General features: G+C 39.1%; 1 protein-coding gene across 1 annotated transcript in view; it reads left to right on the top strand.

Moving 5' to 3' along the window:
- Window positions 1-25,457, top strand: part of LOC123247207 (maestro heat-like repeat-containing protein family member 1) — a 109,799-nt gene that overhangs the window by 68,291 nt on the left and 16,051 nt on the right. The window contains exons 19-26 of the mRNA XM_044676012.1: window positions 373-468; window positions 3,763-3,904; window positions 8,103-8,188; window positions 13,057-13,206; window positions 14,280-14,434; window positions 19,691-19,838; window positions 19,949-20,115; window positions 23,250-23,387. Of these exons, the coding sequence (XP_044531947.1) occupies window positions 373-468; window positions 3,763-3,904; window positions 8,103-8,188; window positions 13,057-13,206; window positions 14,280-14,434; window positions 19,691-19,838; window positions 19,949-20,115; window positions 23,250-23,387 (1,082 nt within the window). The remainder of the gene's footprint in view (window positions 1-372; window positions 469-3,762; window positions 3,905-8,102; window positions 8,189-13,056; window positions 13,207-14,279; window positions 14,435-19,690; window positions 19,839-19,948; window positions 20,116-23,249; window positions 23,388-25,457) is intronic.

Raw genomic sequence — 25,457 nt, 5'->3', positions numbered from 1 at the left:
AGAGAGAGAGAGAGAGAGAGAGAGAGAGAGAGAGAGAGATAATTTCCTGAGACCAGGAAATTCATTCATACTTCTTGAAAGGAGGACAAGAAATCAGGGAAATGGCAAAAAAAAAAGAGAGAGAGAAAGAGAGAGAGAGAGAGAGAGAGAGAGAGAGAGAGAGAGAGAGAGAGAGAGAGAGAGAGAGATTTACTGCTCTTATGGAAAAGCATTATGGATGGGCAGTCCAAGTGAGTTTCTTTTCTTTTTTTTTTTTTTTTTTTTTTTGTCTTTGTATCCCCAGTGCTTAAAACGATGGCTGGCACATAAGTAGCCCCTTTTAATAGATGTCTGTTGCGTGATCTATCACCTAATCTATCCTCTCACTCACAGCACCTTTCCAAGTGGTTGGGATCAGAGAAGTCGGTGCTGCGCATGGGAGCCATGAGATTAAGTCAGCTGCTCTTCACTTTCTATTACACGTCTGAGGTGAGATTCAGGTTTATCAAGGGGAAGAGACAAGGTATGAGAACCAACCTAGTTTCAAGCTGTGTTGTGGGAATCAAGACTGGAACAGACTCATTGTACAAGGGCACCTACATGGAAAAACCAGTTCTACCATTCAGAGACTAATATTTCTTTGTCCACATCAGAAGGACAAGAACTGTGCTGCTCAGGTCGATTGTGCAGGAACATCTTGGACTCATAAAAATGCCATTATGTCAGGAGAGAATAGAGATCCAGAAAAGATTCTGGTGTACTCTTGGCCAGGCAGGTTTGGAAAATCATGAATGGAATTATGGATTATGTAATGGAAAGGATCGGAAATCAGATGACCTGACTTTTTGTCCTGGCTTTGTGCTTAATTAATACCTGTGCAACTTTGGGCAGATCATAATCTCTTGTCTCTATTTCATCTGTAAAATGAAGACATTCCATTATATGATGTCTAAGGAGCTGTGATCCTGTTGTTCTTTGTTACTTTCTACAAAATTCTTTATGCCTTCAAGCCTAATACATATCTTAATCAGGGGACCTTAGATTTAAATCTGGAAGGGCATCTGGATCTAATGCCTTCATTTTACAGATGAAGAAAGTGAGGCCAGAGGTTTGAAGTAACATAGCCAAAGTCACAAAAGTAATAAGGGGCAGAACCAGGATTCAAACCAAATTCCTCTGACACCAAACCCAAAGCTCATTCTGCCGTATGGTCACAAAACATGCTAACCCATATCAACAGGAAAAATAAATTATTGGCATTGAGAGCATATGGAAGTAATCAAGGGAGCCCTTCTTTTCCATATGTCAAACATGGAAAACAATGGAAGAGGTCATAGCCCAGACTACACATCATGTCCCCCAGCCCCACAGAGAAATAGAGCACTCCAGATTGTACCCAAAATGCCCTTTATTACACCCTTCCCTCATGTTTTTTCTTAGGCCAGTGTTGGCAAAGGTTTTCAAGTCCACATGCCCAGAAGGAAGCTTCAAGCTGTCTGTGAGGTCCCCCCACCATTACTGGAGAGAGAGAGGAGGGAGGAAGTGCTTGCCATGGGCAGCTGGACAGAAGGGAGAGGCATACAAAAATTGTCCTTGGGCACTGAGAGGAGGGGGAATAGAGCAGCTCCCCAGTGCAGGGGTCAGCATGCCTGCCAATACTTCACCAACACTGCCTTAGGCCATTGTCTACTTTGTCTGCTCCAAAGCCTAGTTCTGGTAGACATTTTTTTGCAAATATTTTTCTTTTATTGTACTTATTAAAGGAAAGATATTAAAAATCTAGGAACTACTTTTTATCATATTTCTCATGAACATATTTCTCATAGTGGACATTCTATTACATTGTCTCTTGATTAAACTTCCAAGAAAGCCTAACAAATTTGAAATAAATATGCCTTAAGCAAAGAAGCTAAAAGTGGGGGGAAAGGGAATAAACAACTTATTGTGAAATATTAACATTTTTCATTATTCTCTATTGAAGCTAAATGATATTGTTATTTTTTAAATTATCCATGAACTACAGAAACCTTTTCCTAAGGTAAAAAAAAGCAGTGTGGCCTGATAGATAGAGCCAGCCTTGGTGTCTCTAATTTTTTTGTACACACTCTCTTCTGGTTATCTTATCAGTAGTCATGGTTTCATATATTACCTTTAGGAAAATAATCTCCAGAATTACATATCCACCTAAAGGAGCTCTCCTAATTTCTCTCAGATAACCAACTGCCCATTGGACATTTACCACTGGATATCCCATAGGAATCTCAAATTAAACATGTCCAAAATAGAGCTCATCCTTCTGTCCCAAACTCCCCTTCTATATAATTTCCCTTTCTTGGGATTTTTCTCTCCAGCAACATAGATCTCAACCAACTGAGGGCTGTCTATCCTGTTCAGCTATTCTATATTCTCCAAGAAGTTACTCAGGAAGGGTCAAACCAATATCTGAGCAGTCTTTGATTTTTCCTGAAATTATAAGGAAAAGAATGACCACTTGGGCTGTCCATTCATTATTCTTTGTCATAGGAACAGTCCATATCTTTTTTGCTATTTTCCTGATGACAGCCACTGGGTGCTACTCCCCCCTGGTGGGTGCTGCAGCAATCCAGGAGGGCGGTGATGGCCACAGGTGCATTTATCTCTCCTATTAATTGCTATTAAAATTTTTTAAGAATTAATTTCCAGGGGCACTAAATAATATTTTTTCTGGAAAGGGGGCAGTAGGCCAAAAAAAAATTTAGGAACCACTGCGTTAGATGAACATCCTACAGACCTCGACAGCCAATCAATAAACATTTATTAAGCATCTACTATGTGCTAGGCATTGTGCTAAGTCCTGAGGATGTAGACAGAGGCAATTTTATCTGTAACTTAAAGGAAATCAAGGAATCCAGGAAGGATAGTATTTCAGGCATGGGGAACAACCAATAAAAATACCTGGAGGCAGAAGATGGAAGTCTTGTTTTAAGAACACCAAGGAGGTCAATATCACTGGATCAAAGAGTATATGTGTCTTGGTTGGGGAGAGGGTGGGAATGGTGAAAGGTTTAAAGAAGACTGGAAAGGTAGGAAGAGGCAGATTATTAAGGACTTTGAATACTAAACCAAGGATTTTATATTAGAGGTGGTGAAGAGCCACTGGAATATGAAGTAGGGTTTGGGGGGGTGGCATAGTTAGACTTGAACTTTGAAATCACCTTGACAGCTGAGTGAAGAATAGACTAGAAAGGGAAGATACTCAAGTTGGGGAGATTCACCAGCAAGCTATTGCAATAGTCCACATGAGAAGTGGTGAATACAAATGAAAGCTTTCTTGCAATGCTATTTGCTTCCATTTAAAATTTGTTTCCCATAATTTTTTTAAACCCTTACCTCCGTCTTAGAGTCAATACTGTGTATTGGCTCCAAGGCAGAAGAGTGGTAAGGGTAGACAATGGGGTTCAAGTGACTTGCCCAGGGTCACACAGCTGGGAAGTGTCCGAGGCCAGATTTGAACCTAGGACCTCCCATCTCTAGGCCTGGCTCTCAATCCACTGAGCTACCCAGCTGCCCCCTGTTTCCCATAATTTTTGAGAAAGTAATGAAAGCTTTTTTTTTCCATTTCCTAAATTGCTTCTATCAGACTATCTTGATTATTACTAACAGTGGGATCAATTCTGAAATTTGGTTAGACCAAGGTTGGGGAAATGCTTGGGATGTAGGAAAAATTTCCACTTGCTTTAACTTGGTCATCCCTTCATGTCCTGACACCTCACTGATGACTTCTAACTTCCTTTCATGATTTAGGAAGTCCGACTTCTCCCATGTCTGGGCTTCTTTGCTGGGGCCCTGGTTCCCCGATGCTTTGACCAACTGCCATCCATCAGGAACTGGGCTTCTAAAACTCTAGCCTCTGTACTTCAAGGAAATCAGAATAATATATTTTCAGGTAAGAGTTCATGAGAAATACTAAAATCAAAATTCAATTCCCACTATCTAATACTAGGAGGGACATAATAAAGGAAAGAGAAGAGAAAGGGAAGGAGAGAAGGGAGAAGGAAAGAGGATAGGCAAGAGGGGAAGGTGCAAGGGGAACAGAGGGAAAAGGAGAGAGGAGGTGAGAGGAGGGAAAGAGAAAAGGAGCAAGGGGAGGAGAGAGAAGAGGGAAGGAAAAGGAGAGGGGAGGGACTAGAGAGCTGAACATTGAGTTAAGAAGACCCAAATATCTATCCTAAGACATTTACTACTTATGTGACCTTGGTCAAGTCACTTAATCTCTGTCAGCTTTAGTTTTCTCATCAGAAAAACTGAGGCATCTACCTCACAAGAATTGTTGTGAAAATAAAATAATATTTTAATACACTTTACAAACCTTAAAGCACTATTTAAATGTTGTAGCTATTATTATATCCCTCCATTTTTATCTGGTTCTAGAAAGACCATGGAGTAGTAGACAGAGAGAGCAGGAAGACTTCAGTTCAAATCTTGACTCCGACATGTACTGGCTGTGTGACTCTAGACACATCATTTACCTTCGCATTACTCTAAGAAACTTTCTAAGAACATAAGTTGTAAAGTGGTCCCAACCTACATTGGTAGAGGAAGTTTCATTACCTGGGAGTTCCCCATACAAGTGAAATCACAAATCCACTACTTACCCTTATCTCTAAGGCTGGTGCTATTACATTTTTCAGAGCCTTGATTAATCAAATATTATAATCAAATATTATACTTTGCAGCATGATAGGATTGTGGAATTAGAATTTTTTAAAATGTCCTGGAAGCCACCAGGTGCCAATCCTTCATTTTATAGTTGAAGAAACAGAGCTTCAAGGAAGTTATGGCCTACCCAGGGTCACATAGGAATTAAATGAAAGAGAGGAATTGAACTGAGGTCTTTTGATTCCAGAGTCATCATTCTTTCCAGTGAATCCTTATATTTCCCAAGCATGGAGCCAGGCATGATTCTCCACATTTTAGATGTTGCCTTTGGGCTATGAAGCTCTGCTACGAGAGATTCGTTAGAGGCAGAAGGAAGGAGGAAGGGAGAAAAGAGAAGAAGTCAATATGTATTTATTACATATAGGACCAAGCATATAGGATCCTACCTGGGCTTAGCAGAGAAGAGATGGGAGGTCCATACCAAGAGCGACAGGGTCTGGAGGAAAGAGAGCAGCTGGGAAAGCTAACTTACAGCTCCTGCTGGGTAGGTCCCGATTCATGGGGCTGCAGATGGCACAAGCCAGTATCATGGGTTAATGAATCCTCTGGCTCCCACAGCTCCTGAGAATAAGTGCAGCCAGGCAGGAAAACTGCCTTCCATGTTTTGCCAGGGCTGTGAAGAATTATCTAATATTTGCATTTCTCTGGTTTCTACCCAGACCTACATTCCCCAGGGGAACAAAAGCAAGGTGCTTTGAGGAAGTGTCCCAAACTGAAGGCAGAGGGAGTATGGTGAATTCTCATGCTAGTGGGGGATTTTAAAAAACACAGACTGGGCTGTCTGACTGTAGATGACCATTGCCAGGCTACTGTCAGACCACTATACCATACCATACCTTATACACACACACACACACACACACACAAAAGGGAGGGAATGAAGGTGAGGGGAGAGGAGGGAGAAGGAAAGGAAGAGAGAGGGAAGAAGAGAGAGAAAGAAAGGAAGAGAGAAAGAGACAGAGAGACAGAGACAGAGACAGAAGGAAAGACAGAGGGAAAGAGAGACAGAGAGACAGAGACAGGGAGAGGGAAAGAGAGAGGAAGACAGAGAGACAGAGATAGAGGGAGAGGGAGAAAGGGGGAGAGAGACAGAGAGAGAGAGAGAGAGAGAGAGAGAGAGAGAGAGACAGAGAGAGAGAGAGAGAGACAGAGAGACAGAGAGACAGAGAGACAGAGAGACAGAGAGACAGAGAGAGAGAGAGAGAATCATCTTGTTGCCAGAAGATTCCCTGTATTTCTACTGGAGAGGCTTAAGTTACTTGGAAACTTAGAAATGAAGTAATAGAGAAACAAAGAGAAGAAGAGGAGGAGAGAAAAAAGAGGAAACTCTCATGATCTTGACTTCTCTGATGATGAACTGAACATAACGGGTGAATGTTGTCTCCACCATTAGAATATAAGCTTCATGAGGACAGGGATTGACTATATGCTTTCTTCGGTATCATTTTTTTTTTAAACCTTTACCTTATGTCTTCGAATAGGTACCAAGTATCAAGGCAAAAGGGCTAGGCAATTGAGGTTTAATGATTTGCCTAGGGTCACACAGCGAAGAAGCATCTGAAGTCAAACTTGAACCCAAGACCTCCCATCTCCAGGCCTAGCTTTATATTCACTGAGCCATTTAATTTGTCCCTCTTCTGCATAATTTTTACTATTTTATTGGTACTCTTTTTTTCTTCTTTTTTTTTAAATCTTCACTACCTAATCCACTCCCTACAACTCTCCTGACTCAGTAAAAGCCCTCTTTTGAATAAATAAGCACAGAGAAGCAAAAGAAATTTGTACATTAGTTCTTTGAAGATGCGGGCTTCATTCTCTACCTCTAGTCCACAAATCTGTTTCTTGAAAGGTGAGAGATACTGTTCATCAGTCTTCTGGAATTATGTTTGACTACTGAATTTGTCAGAGTTAAATTTAAGTGGTTTTTTTTCAAGGTCACACAGCTTTTTAGTGGCAGAACCTATATTATTAGTAAAGGTCCCCTGACTCTTGTTCTGATGCTCTGACCTAATATGTTACTCTTCTCTGTGAACTGAAAACCTTTCTTAGTTAGGTTCTCAAAGCCATAGATATAACTTAAGGCAATGGATAGAGTGCTGGGGCTGGAATTAAGATGTGAATTCAAATTTAGCCTCAGATACTTCCTAACTTTATGACCCTTAGGCAAGTCACTTAACCTCTGTTTACCTCATTATTCCCATTTGTAAAATGGTAAGTTTTAAAAACACCTACCTCCTGGAGTAGTTGTAAAGATCAAATCAGATAATATTTATTTGTAAAAAAGCACTTAGCCCAGTACCTGGCACATAGTAGGCCCTATATAAATGCTTATTCTCTTTCCTTTCCACTATAAAACTATGGCTAAACTAAGAGAAGGAATTTGAGAAGAATGCCTCATTTCCTGATTTCTCTTTTGCCTTGTCCAACTTCAAATATTTGTTCATGTCATCTTCCTGGCCTAGAATCCTTCTTGGGCTCCCCACTGTCTACAAGGGAAGTGCCAACACTCAACCCACAATTCTCCTGAGGGCACCAGAACTAGATTAAAATGTAATTGAGAAATATTGAACAAAATTAATTAAAAACAATTAAACATGAGTCCTATCATGATAAAGATATATATTGGAAAAGGGACTTTCCTCTGGAGTTCCCCATATCGATGAAATCATAGGTCCAGAGCAAATATGTGTTTATACACACGTCTATATTCATATCAACATGCATGTATCACACATGTTGTTTGTATATTGTTGTATGTACAAATATATGTGTACTGTGTATGTATGTGCATGCATGTATATATATACATTTTACAGATAAAGAAACTGAGGCAAACAGGATTAAGTGACTTTCCCAGAGTCATATAAGCATCTAAAGTCAGACTTGTACTCAGAATGAGTTTTCCTGATTTCAGGCACTCTATCTACTGCTCCATTCACTGCCTTAGGGACTAGTATATGTGTATGTATGTATGTATGTGTGTAAGTGAATTATGCACACATAGGTCCAAAAGTCTTAGTGTACTTTTAAGGTGCTAATAATAAGACTTTGGGGTATAAAGGCCTTATTACTAGAACCTTACATCTTCTTGAGTTCAAATCTGGCCTCAAACCCTTAGGAGCTGTGTGACCCTAGGCAAGTCACTTCAGCCTGTTTGCCTCAGTTTCTTTATCTGTAAAATAAGCTAGAAAAGGAAATGACCAACCACTCCAGTATTTCTGCCAAGAAAACCCCAAATGGGGTCACAAAAAGTCAGATATGATTGAAATGGCTCAGCAACAACATACCAGTCCCTGGATTATTATCCTTATCTCATAGAGACTAGTCCAGTCCTAGGCCTTCTGACTTTGGCACTGTGTGTGAAAGGAGCGGACAGAGTAACGTAGATGGGATCCTCTCCTTATTCGATCCTGCTTCTTATTCAGGACCCTCAGAAATTGAAGGCTACAACCTGAAGACCGACGCCCAAGAAGTTGAGGCTTCTAACATCATCCCCATCGACATCGCTAGGGTAAGGACCAAAGAATTCATGAAGAAAATAATTCAATTTGAAGCTAGCTTGAGGGAGGGAGCAGGGTGGGGTAGGGTTCGAAATATAAATCAATAGTCTTCTAAATAAGTTGCAATACAACTATGGTAATAATAATTGCTCATATCCACCTAGTAATCATAGAGTACTTTCTTTTTTAGTTCATTCTTGTGATGTCATTCATTTAGGGAACTTATGAGAAGTTAACCTCTGTCTGCCTCAATTTGTAAAATGGGAAGTTTTAATAGCACCTACCTCCAAGGGTTATTGTGAAGATCAAATTAGGTAATATTTATTTTGTAAAAGCACTTAGCACATGCCTGGCACATAGTATGTCCCATGTATATGCTTATTCCTTTCCCTTCCCAATATAGAACTGTGGCTAAGCTAAGGCAGGGAATTCAAAAAGAGAGGAATGCCTCATTTTTCTAGCTCTCTTTTGCCTTGTTCTACAGCAAATATTTGATCCTGCCATCTTCCTTACTCGAAATGCTTCAATGGCCCTGATGTAGACAAATAATTATTCTGCACCTTATGGTGTTAGGGAGTTGCTTGGGGCATGAGAGTTTACTGATTTGCCCAGAGTCACAAAGCCAGTGTGCCAGAGGAGGAACTTGAACCCAAGTCTCAGAGTCATAGACAAAGAAGTGAAAGAAGCCTTAGAAGTTGTCTAGTCTCTCCATTCCCATCCCCCTTAATTTTACATATGAAAAAGCTAAAACCCATAGAGACAACATGATTCCCAAGATCACACAGGTAGTAAGAGGGAGAGCTGGAATTTCGGTCCAGCTTCTCTAAGTACAAACACAGGCATCTTTGCCATTATATCCTGCTCCCTGACTCAGATGCTGGTTCTTTTGTAGACTCTGCCATGATGCATTTCAATAAATTTATTCCTTCATATAGATACATAGACAGACATACTGACAGATGGACAGACAGATAGGTAGGTAAATAGGTAAGTAAATTAGATAGATAGATAGATAGATAGATAGATAGATAGATAGATAGACCAACAGATAGATGGCTACACAAATAGAAAGATAGAAAGATAGATGGACAGAAGGACAGATAGATGGATAGATAGATAGATAGATAGATAGATAGATAGATAGATAGATAGACAGATGATGCATAGATACATACATGTATGTATGCATGCATACATAGATACATGGATGGACGGGTAGATGGATAATGGATAGAAAGAGAGACTTATCTTCCTTAGTTCAAATGTGGCTTCAGACACTTGCTATGTTAGCCTGGGCAAGTCACTTCACCTTGTTTGTCTCAGTTTCCTTACTTGTCAAATGAGCTGGAGAAAGAAATGACAAACCACTCCAGTATTCTTGCCAAAAAAATTCTAAATGGGGTCATAGTCAGACACAACTGAAACAACAAAATAACACGTATGTGTATATGTTTATTTGTACAGGTGCAAAATATCTACATTTACATATATAACTACATGGAAAGAGAAACAGAAAAAGAGAAACAGACAGAGGGGTTTCAGAAAAGATGGAGAACTTTAGAGTTTCCAAAATTCTTTGGTCACAACAGCTCCTTCAGACACAATGTCACATCAATTCTTTGTGGTAGCCTAGTATTAAGGGGAAAACTATAAATTTGGAGTCAGAAGCTCTCAGCTAAAATCCAGGTGTTGCTACTGTGTGACTCATGACAAGTCACTTTGCCCCTCCTGTCCCATTCAAATGAAAGAATTGAATTCACTAGAGGGTCTCTAGAGTCCTTTCCAGTTTCAATTCCAGAATCCTATTTTAAGACTGGAAACCTGGAGTTCAGAGGTTTACCTAGGCCATGAGGGTAAAGCTCAGATTCATTCAGGTGAATCTAATTGGAGTCAGTCACTCACAACTCATCCCACAAAGGTACAGACACATTTCTATGTCATTTAAAGCTTTCTTTGGGAGGGAGATGACTAATGCTAGCGGGTCAGGCTCAGGATTATTTGGAGCACTGTCCAAGTGATTCAGGAATGGAATATAGTCTGCTGGCATAGTCAGTCCTGGTTAGAGACTCCTATGTGACTTCTTTGGCTTTTGATGGAGGGATTGAATATTTGTTTGAAGCCATAATTATTGACGGAAAAATGTTACCTGTGGGAGGCCTGCTTTCATGGTCCAGGTATCTAGGAGGTAGAATGGCACTAGGTGAATTAAGACGAATGAGAACAGTCAGAGATTCAGCAAGGCTTCTCAGGTAGACTGTTCTGTCTGCCTGTGGTGTGTTTATTTTTTATACCTTTTTCTTAAGATTACATACAGGTTGGCATGTATTTTCATATTCAAAATACATTTTTTTCTTGTAGATAATGGATCAGGTCACACATTAACTTTTACTGAATTACAAAATCATTTGATTGACATTTCATAATCATTCTATTTTCTTTGCTTTTCTTTGATTAGGCAAGGATGCAAAGCTTGGCAAGAATTATTCATCATGGAGTAACTCAGCTAGAAATTACATTATCCACCCATCCACAAGTCACAGAACACGCTTTGCAGCTAAACATAACAGTTAATTACATTTTAAACAATCAAGTCAAACATGATTATTCTTTACTCTATTCAGTTGTATAATTAATCAATGGTGATTTGTTATGCTATTTGATTACACAATTATACGATAAATCAGATTTCAAGAAATATCATAGTCCTAAGCTGGTCCAAATATTGTTCCAATAACAGTCTTTCATTTTTCAATATTTTTCAAAGGTATATTTTGATGTTCTTTGAGCAATGGGGTTAACGAGAACAGCCCAGTATTGTGGGGAGGTAACTTGCTCTAATTTTTCATCCCTCGTCCTCCCTGTATTAACATTCCACATCTAGGATCAGGAAAGCTTGAAAGCAATTCTGCAGACATCTGTGTGTGGGAATTATGAAATCTAAGTGCAGCTTTGTTGGAGAATTAAAATCTTAAACATTAACTCACTATTTGCTGGCTTATCATGAAGTGATTTTAGGGGAATTTCTGTATCATACATCTAAAGGTGGGGCTTCCTAGGAGTTTTTAGGGGGCCTGTAAAGGCTGTAGTAACAGCCTTGTATTTCCCTGGGGCTATGTAGGGATATTGATGACAATAATTCCAATAATAAGGAGTGTTAGTAAGAGAAGAGTCACACGGGGATCTGAGTGGGTTTTTCCATCCTCCCTGTAGCCTGCTCTGCATGCTTCAAGATCCACGGGTGACTTTGTCATACCATGTGAATTTGATACCCCCTGATATTTATCAACAATTTTCTCTCACCAGGGAGTAGAATGGTCAGGAAAAGAGCAGCCCTTTATGTTTTTCACACCGGCCATTGGTCCATATTTCCCCCAAAATTTCTCAAGCCACCCTCTTTACTCCTTTACCTTCAGATGAGTAGAAAACAAGTTTCTTAGATATGATAATGTAATCAGAAAGCCTACTTCAGTAAACAATATGCAATTCAATAAACTTCGATATACAAATAAATACCACTTTATCCCTTTCTGGGGCCAGGTATTAGTCCATGAGTCAATAAAGACAGTATTTACTAAGCACATACTATGTACCAGGCACTGAGTGTACACTGGGGATACAAAAAGAGGCAAAAGACAGTCCTTATTCTTAAACTCATAAATTAATGGAGGTGATAACAAACAAATAAATATGTATAAGCAAGCTATATACTTTTAAATAAGAAATAAAGAAGGAAGACTCTAGAATAAGAGGGTTTGGGAAAGATGTAGTGACTTGCTTTCCTTTTCTTATTTTTTAGGAAGGGTTCAGATTTGTGATTTCATTGATGTGGGGAACTCCTGGTATGGAGACTTCCTTTATTTATGCAAATCAGCAACCCATTTATCTTCATTTGTCTTGTCTTTATGGTCTTAGAGAAAGGCTTGAGTCCTTAGGAATTTTGATGTGGTGTCCATGTTCGTGTAGCTAGGCTTTTTTTATATATACAATATATTTCTTATCTACCTCACTAAAGTCTGTTAAGGATTCATAAGCTGTCCCTGAAGGCCAATGGCATGCCTCTCTATATACCCTGCAATATTTATGCAATGTTGAATAAACGAAGGACAGTTACTTAATCTTCTGCAACGAGGCTGGTCTTGTATGGTCCTACAGAGAAGCTAGGTGGTACAGTAGAGAGTGCAGGGCCTTGAGTCAGGAAGAACTGAGTTCAAATCCAGCCTCAGACATTTACTGGCTGTGTAACTCTGGGCAAACTGCTTAATCTTATTTGCCTCACTTTCCTCATTAGTAAAATGATCTGGAGAAGAAAAATCACTCCATTATCTTTGCCAAGAAAACTCCACATGGAATTGGACATTAATGAAACATCTGAACAATGAAATATATGATCCTGCCATTTCCTCATCTTCAGGAAAATTATTAATTAGACAAGCATAAAGAGAGCCTCCAAAAGACCACATCATAGTTCTTTAGCCTACAAAAGATCTTTATTATCAGCAATTTTAAAAAATATAAATGTTTATGGACAGCTATGGGTTATTTAATGGGTTAGGGTGTAGTTAAAAGAGCACTGGTTCTAGATTCATAGGACTTAGATTCAAATCTCGCCTCCCTACCAACTCATTTTACATAAATCACAGCTAGCTACCCTAGGTTCTTAAAGTAAAATAGAGGAGGGAAATGGGGGAACGTCTAAGGTCCCTTTCATATATGATTGAATGAAAGGAGAAAGTCTATTTGGTCAGTTCTATTGCACGGCTCAGGATTCTTCTAAAACTAGGCTCATAGCTGTGGCTGCCATTTCAACCAGAGTTGATTTCGATTCTAAGGGATGATTACTTTTTTTAGGATTTCTTTCTATTTTTGTCTTTTTCTTCAGCTCATTTTTAATCATCTGCCACTTCAGGAGCTATTGACCTTTCTGTATACCACCTCTGATGGAATAATAGAGAGAGTCACTTGCCCCAGGTCGATTGTGTTTGTACTGAGGATGGTGGTAGAATCCTTTGGAGCCAGAGTCAAAGATGAGGTAATGCTGTGTGTTTCAAGGTAACATATGAGGTTTGCCACATTTGCAGCCCTCCCCAATGAATGAGGAAAATTGTGGAAGTGTCTGTGGCAAATGATATGGAGTGGCAGAGCTGTACCTAGAGGGATGTGACTAAAGGTTTGTCTAGAAGGTACTAAATTTTGGAGGTGCTGACAGCCCTTGGAAGTCCTTCAGGGTCTTAGAAACCAAAGTATTTAACACTAGTTAACAGTAATTAAAGAAGGAAGCTACCAGATGGCAAGCAGCATGAGTTCCTTCTCTGCTATTCTCCACCAGTTCCACCAAACCCCAGACCTTCTCAACAGTAGTTTTATGCCAGTATCCTGAAGTTTCTGTCTCCTTTCTGAATGGAGAAGTATCCATCCCCTTATTTCAAATGGCACTGCCTTACTCCAGACACTAAAATCCCAAGTAAGACCCCAGAAAACAGTTAATCATTGGAATTCCAATTCTAAATCATTCCAAACAATTGGAAAACAAATAGAAACTAGTAATGGCGTGAATTTGGATTCAATATAGGAAGTAGGTATTCACTTATACTTGTTCAATTTTAATTGCACTGGGAACAGATAACCAGGCCTAGAGACAGTAGATCCTGGCTTCAAATCTAGCCTTGGACACTTCCTAGCTGTGTGACCCTGGGCAAGTCACTTAACTCCCATTGCCCTAGCCCTTACAGTATAGATTCTGAGATGGAAAGTAAGGGTTTTAAAAAATGTTTTTTAATTGCACTGTTGGTGCAATGTGGACAATGTGATCACCTGTTATGCCAAGTAATACCTGTATGAAGCCTTTCCTGATTCTCTCATCTTCTAGTCCCCCCAATCCACTTACTTTGCATATAATTCATGTAGAGTTATTTATGTCCTTGTTTTCTCTCCTGATGGAATGTATGCTCCTTGAGGGTAGAGATTGTTCCACTTTTGTCTTTGCATCCCCAAATTCTAGCACAATGATTGGTATATAGTAGGAGCTTAATTAACACTTAGAGACTGATTGATTGATATTAAATTAAAGTGAAACCACTCTGTATTCCCCTGCTCTGTTCATAGATCCCAGGTCTCCTTACTATTCTGGTGGAAATGTTGCATTCTTTAAAGGATGAATTAGTACGAAGAGAACTTACAGCTACAGTCCAACAGTTGACTAAGTTAGCTCCAAGAACTGTGGTACCCTGCCTCCTGAAAAACCCACTTCCATATGACAAGTAAGAACAAACTTACCTATATGTGCCTGTCCATCTTCACCGTTGATACATTTCTTTTCCTTTTTCCTTTGCTGACATGAAATGAGTGATCCAGGACAGCGATTCCCTCTCTCCAGTTATCTCTGTTGTTGTTGTTTAGTCATTTCAATCATATGCAACTAACTCTTTATGACCCTACTTGAGATTTTCTTGGCAAAGAAACTGAAATGATTGGCCATTTCCTTCTCCATTTCATTTTTACAGATGAGAAATGGGGGTAAACAGGGTTAACTGAATTGCTCAAGGTCACACAGCTATTAAATATTGGAGGCTAGATTTGAATTCAGGAAGATGAATCTTCCTGATTTCAAGCCTGGCACACTCTCCACTGAGCCACCTAGCTGAGCAAATATTATGATGTCCTAGGTTCAAACCCGGCCTCAGCCACTTCCCAGCTGTGTGACCCTGGGCAAGTCACTTGACCCCCATTGCCCATCCTTACCAATCTTCCACCTATGAGACAATACACCGAAGTACAAGGGTTAAAAAAAAAAACAAAAAAAAATATTATGATGTCTATTTTTCAGATACAGAAACTTGCTCTTCTTACCTTCACTCTTATAATAGCCTACTAATAGGTCTTCCTTCATTCAGTCTCTCTCTACTTCCCTTCCCCCCCAAAACATTCTTCCCATAGCTACTCAGGTTAAAGGAATGCTGGTTTTATTAGATGTACTAATTTATGTGTCATAAAGGGTAAACTTGCATCATCTGGGAATGGAAATGGTTTTACAGCACCGATGCTGTGGACCACCTCTTACTGTATATTCCTGCTCTCTGAGTTTTCATAACACTCTTCTCTCTTGGTTCTTCTCCTACCTATCTGATGGTTTCTTCTCATCTCCTTTGCTTTATATCATCCATATCCTTGTTCATTGTCCAAGTCCAAGGCTTATTTTCCCATGTCCCTCTCTTCTTTCTCTCTACCCCCATTCTATCTTGGCAACTTCAACTGATGCTGTAATAGACCATACTTGATTTAGGCCAATATAGCAGCTCAAGATAGAAACTGGAATGAATTGCCACATGTAGAACAAATATCTAATGGTTAAGAAACATCTTACTTAGTCCTAACAAAGACATCAAGAATATACCTTTGTGGAGGATCAGTGGAATAGACTAGGGATAACCGACCTCAGCAAGACAGTTTTCAATAAACCCGAAGAACCCAGCTTTTGGGACAAAAACCCACTATTTGACAAAAACTGCTGCGAAAATTGGAAAATAATATGGGAGAGATTGGGCCTAAATCAACATCTCACACTCTATACCAAGATAAACTCAGAATGGGTGAATGACTTGAATATAAAGAAGGAAACTATAGGTAAATTGGGTGAGCACAGACTAGTATATTTGTCAGACCTATGGGAAGGGAAAGATTTTAAAACCAAGCAATAGTTAGAAAAAATCACAAAATGTAAAATAAATAATTTTGACTACATTAAACTAAAATGTTTTTATACAGATAAAACCAATGCTACCAAAATTAGAAGGAAAACAAAAAATTGGGAAAAAAATCTTTATAACAAAAAACTCAGATAAAGGTCTAATTACTCAAATATACAAGGAGCTAAATCAATTGTACAAAAAAATCAAGCCATCTCCCAATTGATAAATGGTTAAGGGACATGAATAGGCAATTCTCAGATAAAGAAATCAAAACTATGGATAAGCAAATGAGAAAGTGTTCTAAATCTCTAATAATTAGAGAAATGCAAATCAAAACAACTCTGAGGTATCACCTCACACCTAGCAGATTGGCTAAAATGACAACAAGGGACAATAATGAATTTTGGAGGGGATGTGGCAAAATTGGGACATTAACGCATTGCTGGTAGAGTTGTGAACGGATCCAACCATTCTGGATGGCAATTTGGAACTATGCTCAAAGGCTTTAAAAGACTATCTCCCTTTTGATCCAGCCATAGCACTGCTTGGATTATACCCCAAAGAGATAATAGGGGAAAGACTTGTTCAAAAATATTAATAGCTGTGCTCCTTGTGGTGGCAAAAAATTGGAACATGAGAGAATGTCCTTCAATTGGGGAATGGCTGAACAAATTGTGGTATCTGTTGGTGATGGAATACTATTGCGATCAAAGGAATAAAGAACTGGAGGAATTCCATGTGAACTGGAACGACCTCCAGGAATTGGTGCAGAGTGAAAGGAGCAGATCCAAGAGAACATTGTATACAGAGACTGATACACTGTGGTATGATTGAGCATAATGGACTTCTCTACTAGCAGCAATGTAAGGAACCAGAGCAAGGCTGAGAGACTTATGAGAAAGAAAACATTCAGAGGAAGAACTGTGGGAGGAGAAACACAGAAGAAAAACAACTGCTTGAACACATGAGCTGTTGGGGATATTATTAGGGATGTAGACACTAAACGATAACTCTAGTCCAACTATCAATAATATAGAATTAGGTCTTGATCAATGATACATGTAAAATCCAGCAGAATTGTGCATCAGCTAAGGAGGGATAGGGGGATTTGGAGGAGAGGGTAAGAACATGAAATATGTAACTAGGGGAAAATATTAAAAATTAAAAATAAAAAAAAACAAAGTGATGGTGAAGATACAGAATGCACAGATATAAAAAAAGAATATACCTTTGTGGGAAAATGTTTTACATGATTGGAAATATAAAATCGATATCAGACTGCTTACTGTCTCAGGGAGGACAGTAAAGAAGGAGAGAATGAGGGAATTTAGAACTCAAAATTGTTTTAAAAGAATATTTTAAAAAATTAATTTGATTTAAAAAACACACCATTGATTCAATCAGATCCCTCTCTGTTTCTTATTATGGTCTGCTAGAGCCAAGTGACTCTTTGTGCCTTAATTATTTTTTAACCCAAGTCACCAGGAAGCTATATCAATGGCAAGAACATTTAGTCCCTTGAGTCAGTTAATTCTCAAGGATAATTTCAATACCTTTTAAGGAAAAATGAGCCTAGCCTAGCCTTCCTGCAATAGAGTCTAAGCTTCTATCACAACTCACATGAATTATTATCATCTCTATACAAATGACCCCTAAATCAATATATCTATCACTAGTCTTTCTCTTAAGATCCAGTCCCAAATGGCTATTAGATATTTCCAATCTGAAGTCATAGAGTAGCTTTGAGTTCAAGTGCCCTGAGGGCAAATTCAAGCTGTCTGTGAGACACCCCACCCCCTGTCCCACCATTATTAGAGAGAGAGAAGGGAAGAAGTGCTTGCTTTGGGCTGCTGGACAAAGGGGCAGGACATGCAAAAAATTTCCTTGGGCACTGGGAAGATGGGGAATGGAGCAGCTCCCCAAGTGCCAGTTGGGCACACGGGCCAATACTTCACCAACGCTGCCCTAGAAGCATCTCAAACTCAATACACCCCAAATAGGACTCACTATCTTTTCCCCTCTTCCTAATTTCTCTGGCTCTGTCAAGGATACCACTATCCTTCTGATCATTAAGGTTACCAACCTGAATTAAGGTTTTCATTCTTGAATTGTCACTCTCCTTCACCTCACATATCCAGTTAGTTGCCATACCTGTACTATTCAACATCTACAACATGTTTTTCTATCACCTCCTTCTCTACAATTACATGGCTGCTCTCTTAATTCAGGACCTCATCACCTCATACTTAGAGTACTGTAATAGGCAGGATTCTACCCATTAGAAAATTAGTGGCCTGGCCTCATCTTTCACCTCTCCAAGCTATCTTCCCCTTAACTGCCAAAGTGATTTTCGCAAAGGGTAGGTCTGACTCTTTTTTAGTCAGTCATTTTAGATGTGCCCAGTTCTTTGTGATCCTATTTGGGGTTTTCTTGGCAGAGATACCAGAGTGGTTTGCTATTTCCTTCCCCAGCTCATTTTATAGAGGAAGAAACTGAGACATACAACTAATAAGTGTCTAAGGTTAGATTTGAACTGAGGAAAATGAATCTTCCTGTCTCCAGGCCTGGCATACTAACCACTATAACACCTTCTACCCAATTTGGTCTAATTATTTTACTCTCCAACTCAAAAAAGCAGCAGTGGTTGATTCCCTATAGCCCCTAGGATCAAATTCAGAATCCCCTACTTGGCATTTAGAACACATCACAGCCTGGCTCACCTATTTATTCCAGTCTTTTCTTATGCTCTTCCCCTTCATACCTTTCAACCCAACCAAACTGATCTCCATGCTGTTTCTCACATATGACACTCTATTTCTCACCTTGGTGGTTCAAATAGTCTGCCTGTGGCTGAAATGCATTCCCCTCTCACCTCTATCTCTTAGAATTCCCAGTTTCCTTCTTTCCTTCAAAACTCAGTCCAAAGGCCACCTCCTACATGAATCCTTTCCAGCTGCTAGTGCCTCCCCTCCTACCCATGACCTAATGTTTATTTCATACATTTTGCATCTACTTATTTGGGCAGCTAGGTGGAGAAGTGGATAGATCATACAGCCTAGAATCAAGAAGACTCATCTTCCTGAGTTCAAATCCAACCTCAGAAACTTATTTTCTGTGTAACCCTAAGCAAGTCACTCAATACTGTTTGACTCAGTTTCCTCATCCATAAAATGTGCTAGAGAAGGAAATGACAAGCCACTACAGTATTTCTGCCAAGAAAATCCCAAAAGGGGTCACCAAGAGTAAAATAAAACTGAATAATTGAACAGCAGCCTCTATTTATAAATGTACAATGAGATCCTTGATAGCAGAGTTTCTTTCTGTGTCTAATGACATGCTTGAAGCAGCGAGGTAGCACAGTGAATAGAACACCAGACCTGGAATTAGGAGGATCTGGATTCAAATCTGACCTCAGACACTTCCTAGTGTTTGACCCCAGGCAAGTCATTTAACTCCAATGGCCTTAGCCCTTGCTACTCTTCTCTTGTTTTTTTTTTTTTTTTTTTTAATCAATCCTGGAGAGAAGGTAAGGGTTTTAAAAAAGAAAATGATAGAAATTTGTTTGGAAAGAAATAAAGGAAGGAAGGAAGGAAGGAAGGAAGGAAAGAAAAACAAAAAAGCAAAGTGCCTAGTTCATAATAGTCACCTAATAAATCCTTATTGATTTTTTAATTATTCAGATCAGTAATGAAAGTAACTGATGGAGTTTTACCCAAATAACTCTAATTACTTTAACAGAAGGGATCTGCTATTTCCCCCTTTATATTTGTCTCTCTATCAAATGGAAACTTGGCTTTAGTATTTGGACCTCTCTCTTTCTACTTATAGGGATATCAGAGAACTTTGGAGGCTACTTGGCAATGATGCATGCCTTGCCATCTTGGTGTTACCTGTTCTCCTCCACTGTAACAGGGGCCAGAAAAAAGAGACTAAGTTATGGCTTAAATCTCAGGAACCAATTGCTCCATTTCCCAAGGTAAGTCTACAAGTCAAACTTACTCTTTGGGCTTCTGATGACAAATAGCCTCCTCTCTTTGTGACCTTTGCTGAAAGTGAACCCAATTGTTTTCTCTCATTTCCCTTCAGGAAACACAAGCCCTATGGGAGGTCACTGCTGCACTGGAGTTTAAGGAAATTCTGGAAGGATTAGAAGATAAACTTTTCACCACCTATTTCCTCTCCCTTCCACAGTTAAGTAAGATGCAAGTTTCTGAATCCAAGATCCAGAGCCCCAGTGAGCTAGCCTCATATAGGTAAGGAGGAAACAGAAGGATTAATGGGAAAGGGCCCCTAGGACTATCAGTGAAAATAGTCACCCATGTCCAGAGGATGTCCTGGAAGTGATGGTAGCTGTGGTAACAGTCTCATGGAAGGACAATACTTGATCATTTGAGAAGCAATAGAGTTCAAAATGGGCAGCTACATAGAGTAGTGCTAGAATGCTGGGCCTAGAGTTAGGAAGACTCATCTTTATGAGTTCAAATCTGACTTCAGACACTTATTAGACATATAACCCTTGGCAAGTCACTTAACCTTCTTTGCCTCAGTTTCCTCATCTATCAAATGAGTTTGAGAAGGAAATGGCAAACCACTCCAGTAGTTTTGCCAAGAAAGCCCAAAATGGGGTTACATAGAATCACAAATGATTGAACAACAAATCTCCTTCCATATATTTTAAGATCACAGGTTAGAGGGCAACTATGTGACACAGTTTATAAAGCACCAGGCCTGGAGTTAGAAGGACCTGAGTTCAAATCTGGCCTCAGAACTTCCTAGCTATATGATCCTGAGTAAGTCACTTAACTCTATTTGCCTCAGTTTTCTTACCTATTAAATGAGCTGGAGAAGGAAATGGCAAACCACTCCAGTAGTTTTTCCAAGAAAATCCAAAATGGGGTCACAAAAAGTCAGACAGATTGAAAAATGACTGAACAACAACAAAATGGTGTAAAATAGCTAACAAAAAGTCAGGCAGATTGAAAAATGACTGAACAACAACAAAATGGTGTAAAATAGCTAACATGCCAGATATAGAATCAAGACACCAGTTCAGAATCTGCTTTCTAAGGCTGCTGGCCTTATAAACTTGGATGAAATATTTGACTTCTCTGTCCCCAGATTCTTCCTCTATAAAATGGAGGAGTTGGAATTGAAGGCTTCTAGCTCTAAATCTATGATATCGTAGGGGTTCTTAACCTTGGTTCCATAGACCTCAAAGGATATCCACGGACTTGAATGGGAAAAAAAGCCCCACATCTTTATTTTCTCTAAAAATCTTTAACCAGTATTTAGTACATCCTTCCATTTTCAATGGAGACAATAGTATATATAATAGTATATATAATAGTTCATGAGTTTCACCTGCCAAAGGGGTCCATGTGACAAAAAAAAGTTTAAGAATCTCTGATCTTAGACTGAGTTAGGCAGTAGTTCTCACAAAAAAAAATGTGCTGGGAAATTGTGGGTGTAATGTTAGTGCAAATAAAATAAAATTATATATAACTTTGCCTAATATAAATTTTACTTACCCACCATACATAGTGTGTCTAATATAGTATTCACAAAATAAATACAACTTTCCTCATATAAATGCATTAATCACAAAATTTATCTAATGACCCCAAATTTGTTTTGCTGTACTGAAAATTTGTTATGAAAATTTTACTTTCATTTTTAAAAATTGTTCAGTGGGGGGGACAACAATGGAAGAGAAAGATATTTAATGTATTTAAAGGCAGATAGATTAAATCCATAAAGAACCTTTTTTTAATGGCAGTTCTAATTCTTTTTCAATTCTACCATTTCATTGGCTTTAACCTTCAGTGCTTTTCCACACCAAAGGATGCTAAGCTATAAGCAAAAAAAAAAAATTTGAAAGCTACTGCCTTGGAAGATGGAAAAAAAGTTCTCCATAGTTATCAGAAGATGCTGACAGGAAAGATGCTGATAATACTTTGCTCCCCTGTCTTTCTGGTAGATCTTCGTGAGCTAGTAGATCTTCGTGAGCTAGGAGCCAGAGTGTACCTGGAAAGATGGAAGGACTTTGCCTCCTGGTTGACTATCCTAATCCATGAATCTGAGGACCAATACTCTGGGAAGTCCCACGTTCCTGAACCCCTGATGGAGTTCAAATATCCTGTTTAAGAAAGGGCCCTGAAACCAAGTTCTAATTGACACTCTGACCCCAATTCTGGCTCTTTTCTCCTTCAGTAAAATAAGGAGGATAGACAAGATACTCTCTGAAGTCTATTCTAGCTCTTAAGTCTGTGGATCCATGAGCCTCAATTTTTTTTTTATTTTGCACAATAAATTCTTGGATAGTATGATTAAACTAGATGATTTCTGAGGCCCCTTCTTGTTCTTACTTGATACTTTGAGAGTTTGGAGGTTGGAGTAATGGCGACTAAAAATCTTCTTTCAATTGTTTCTCTAAAAGTATCTATCTGTTTAGCGTAAGAGTTATCACTCCATTCTTTACTCCCCATACCCCTCTATGTAGTCAGGCTTCTTGCAGACAAGTGTGAAGAGACAATATTGATAGCAACAAGGTGCTAAGGTCAGTTTCACTAGAAAACTGCCAAATGTACCTCTTCCTCTGGGGATGAGGAGTGGGCATCTTTCCCAGCAGCAGCCTGAGGTCTCAGTCTCTCACTGAAGACTTTCTTCTCCATTACTCCCCCCACTCCCTCTATCACAGTTTGTGGTGCTTACCAGGGTACAAAAGTTCTTAATTATTGCTTTGTAGAGAAAGTAAGTGACTCACCCAGAGTCACATGCAACTATTGCATACTGTTGTAGGAATGGGATTAGACAGAGAGCCAAAAGATTTTATTTCTTGTGTTGTTGTCGCTCATTTGTTTTTCAGTCATGCCAGACTCTTTGTGACCCCATTTGGGGTTTTCTTGGCCAAGATAATGGAATGGTTTGCCACTTCCTTCTCCAGGCTCATTTTATAGATGAGAAAACTGAGGCAAAGAGGATTAAATGACTTGTCCAGGGTTACACCCAGCTAATTAGTGTCTGGGGCTGGATTTGAACTCAGGAAGATGAGTCTTCCTGATTCCAGGGCTGGCATTCTATCCACCCTGAACTCTTGTATCTCCCACCAACTGGAAATGGAAAGAAACTCTGTAATCTCCCAGCAAAATTCTAGAGTAGGGAATAAGGAATGGATTAGACTGTCAGGTATCTCCTGAAGTATCAGTTCAAGAACTGCCCATGGCAAGTAGTCAAGGCAAAAGTGGCAATTTACATCCATGGATTACTGACCAGGCAGGGTCTTTTTAAGCTAGGAACTTTATGTACTTTCCTATTTGCATATGTACTCCTTTCGAACAATTTGTACAGACATGGTGGAACCAACTTTTCTTTCTCCTTCACTGTCTAGCTCCATGGAGGCTGGATTTAAGAACTTTCTGGAACTCAAGGGATTCCACAGTGCTGTGGTTCAAATGGAAAATACACAAGTTTGGAAGTTCCTTCAGAATGCCCAGTTTGTACACATTGGAGTGACTCATTTGTGCAGGTAAAGATCAATCATCTCTTATTTATTAAGCACCTAACATTTAGCTGGTCAGTACTGGACCCTATCTTGGGAAGAATTAAAAAGAGAAGTGGATAAAATGGATGAGTCAATAGTAGGACATACTTGCCCCCCAAAAGAAACAAAAGGCATCCTGGGGCATGGGGTGGATCTGGACACATTGGGTGTGGGAGAATTTCCATATTGAAATTCCTTCTATTGAAGCAGACTAATTACAAGTCTAAACTTTATATTTTAAATATTTAAATATCAAATATATTTTAAATACTTAAATAATAAATATTAAATATCTCTTTAAGTATCTAAATAAACATCTATTTTTATAACATGTTCACTTCCAAATACACCCCTCTCCCTACCCCCACATATCTCTAAGGAACTATTCCTTACAACAAAGATTTCAAAAGGGTAGGGGAGGAAAGGAGGAAGATACATGGGAAATTTAATGTAACAAACAAACAAATATTTTTTTAAGAACAAAGAGAAGGGGAGGAGAACAGTTTTTTTAAAAAATCCACCAAGTCTAACTGTATATGCAATATTTCTCACCCATAGTTGCCCACCTCTGCCAAGAAGTAAAGGAGATATTATCTTCTCTTCACTATGGGGCCATGTTAGATCAATATAATTACTCAACGTGTTACTTATAATCCCTAAGAGTTGTCCATGGCACTGGAAGCTGAAGTAACTTGATTATGGTCACCGAATTACTACACATTAGAGACAAGGCTTTAAATCAAGTCTTCCCAACTTCAGTCATTCTGCTATGCTATGCTTTTTCAGCTCAATCCTAGGTTTTATCAATAGATGATACATAACATCCAGGATGATGTTTATTCTAGTGATACTGTATTCTACCCTAGTCAACCCACACATAGAGCATCATTATCATTAATGGATGCTACATTTGAGGAAGGTTTTCACAGGAGGCAATGCATCTAAATCAGTGGTTCCCAAACTTTTTTGGCCAACCACCCCCTTTCCAGAAAAAATATTACTTAGCCCCCTTTAAATTAATTTTTTAATTTTAATAGTAATTAATAGGAAAGATAAATGTACCTGTGGCCATCACTGCCTCCCTGGATCTCTGCAGCACCCACTTTGGGAATCACTGATCTAAATGAAGGTGGCCAGGTTGGTGAGGAAACTGGGAACCATGACAAATAACAACTTAGGATATTTAGCCTTAAGGAAGGAAAACTTTGTGGGACCATGAATAGCTGCCTTTAAATATTGAAACTCTCTGCTATGGGAAAAGCCTTCCACTTGTTCTTTGGACCCATGGAGGATCAGTGGATAGAAGCGATAGGGCATCACATACAGATTCAGTGTCGAAGAAAACTTCCTACTAATTAAGGAAGTCAGTGGTGGAACTGACCACCTCAAGAAGTAGCTCTCTTTAAAGCAGGATCTGGAAGACTATTTACTTAACAGGAACATTGTAGAGAGGATTCCTGCTCAGGGATGGGTTGGGGTAGGGTGACACAGATGCCTGAATGAGAAGCCGAGATTCTATCATCCTGTGACTTATTTGCTTGTACGAGGGAACCGTTAAGTCCTAAAGTGGCAGAGATGAACTAGGGATGCGATAAAGCAGGTGTTCTGAGAGTGAGGTCATCTGTGTTGGCAGGCTAAACTGTGAAAAGCTTAATGAAGGATGTGGGTCTTGAGCAGGGCTTGAAAGGACAGTTTGGGTGCTTCTGAAGTTCTGGTTCTCGTCTGTGACCTGGGTCACAGGCTTGTGGCTGATCAAAGACCTCTGCTATCCTTTATCTTCCCAGTCCAAGTTTCTATTTCTGCCTGAGGGCAAGAATCTTAAAGGCTTGTTCTATCTGTTTTTAGTCATGTGGAATCTTCATGATCCCATTGGGGTTTTCTTGGCAAAAATACTTATGTGGTTTCCTTATATAATACTTATATATTAAAACATATATTTATAATATTTATAATTTATACTAATTTATAATATATCTATATAATACTTATATATAAAAAATACTTATGTCATTTCCTTCACCAGCTCATTTTACAGATGAGGAACTGAGGCAAACC

This window comes from Gracilinanus agilis, chromosome 4, assembly GCF_016433145.1.
Source record: "Gracilinanus agilis isolate LMUSP501 chromosome 4, AgileGrace, whole genome shotgun sequence".
In the NCBI taxonomy this organism is placed as follows: domain Eukaryota; kingdom Metazoa; phylum Chordata; class Mammalia; order Didelphimorphia; family Didelphidae; genus Gracilinanus; species Gracilinanus agilis.
Note: the sequence above shows the minus strand (reverse complement) of the source record. Positions and strands in the feature narration are given on the sequence as shown.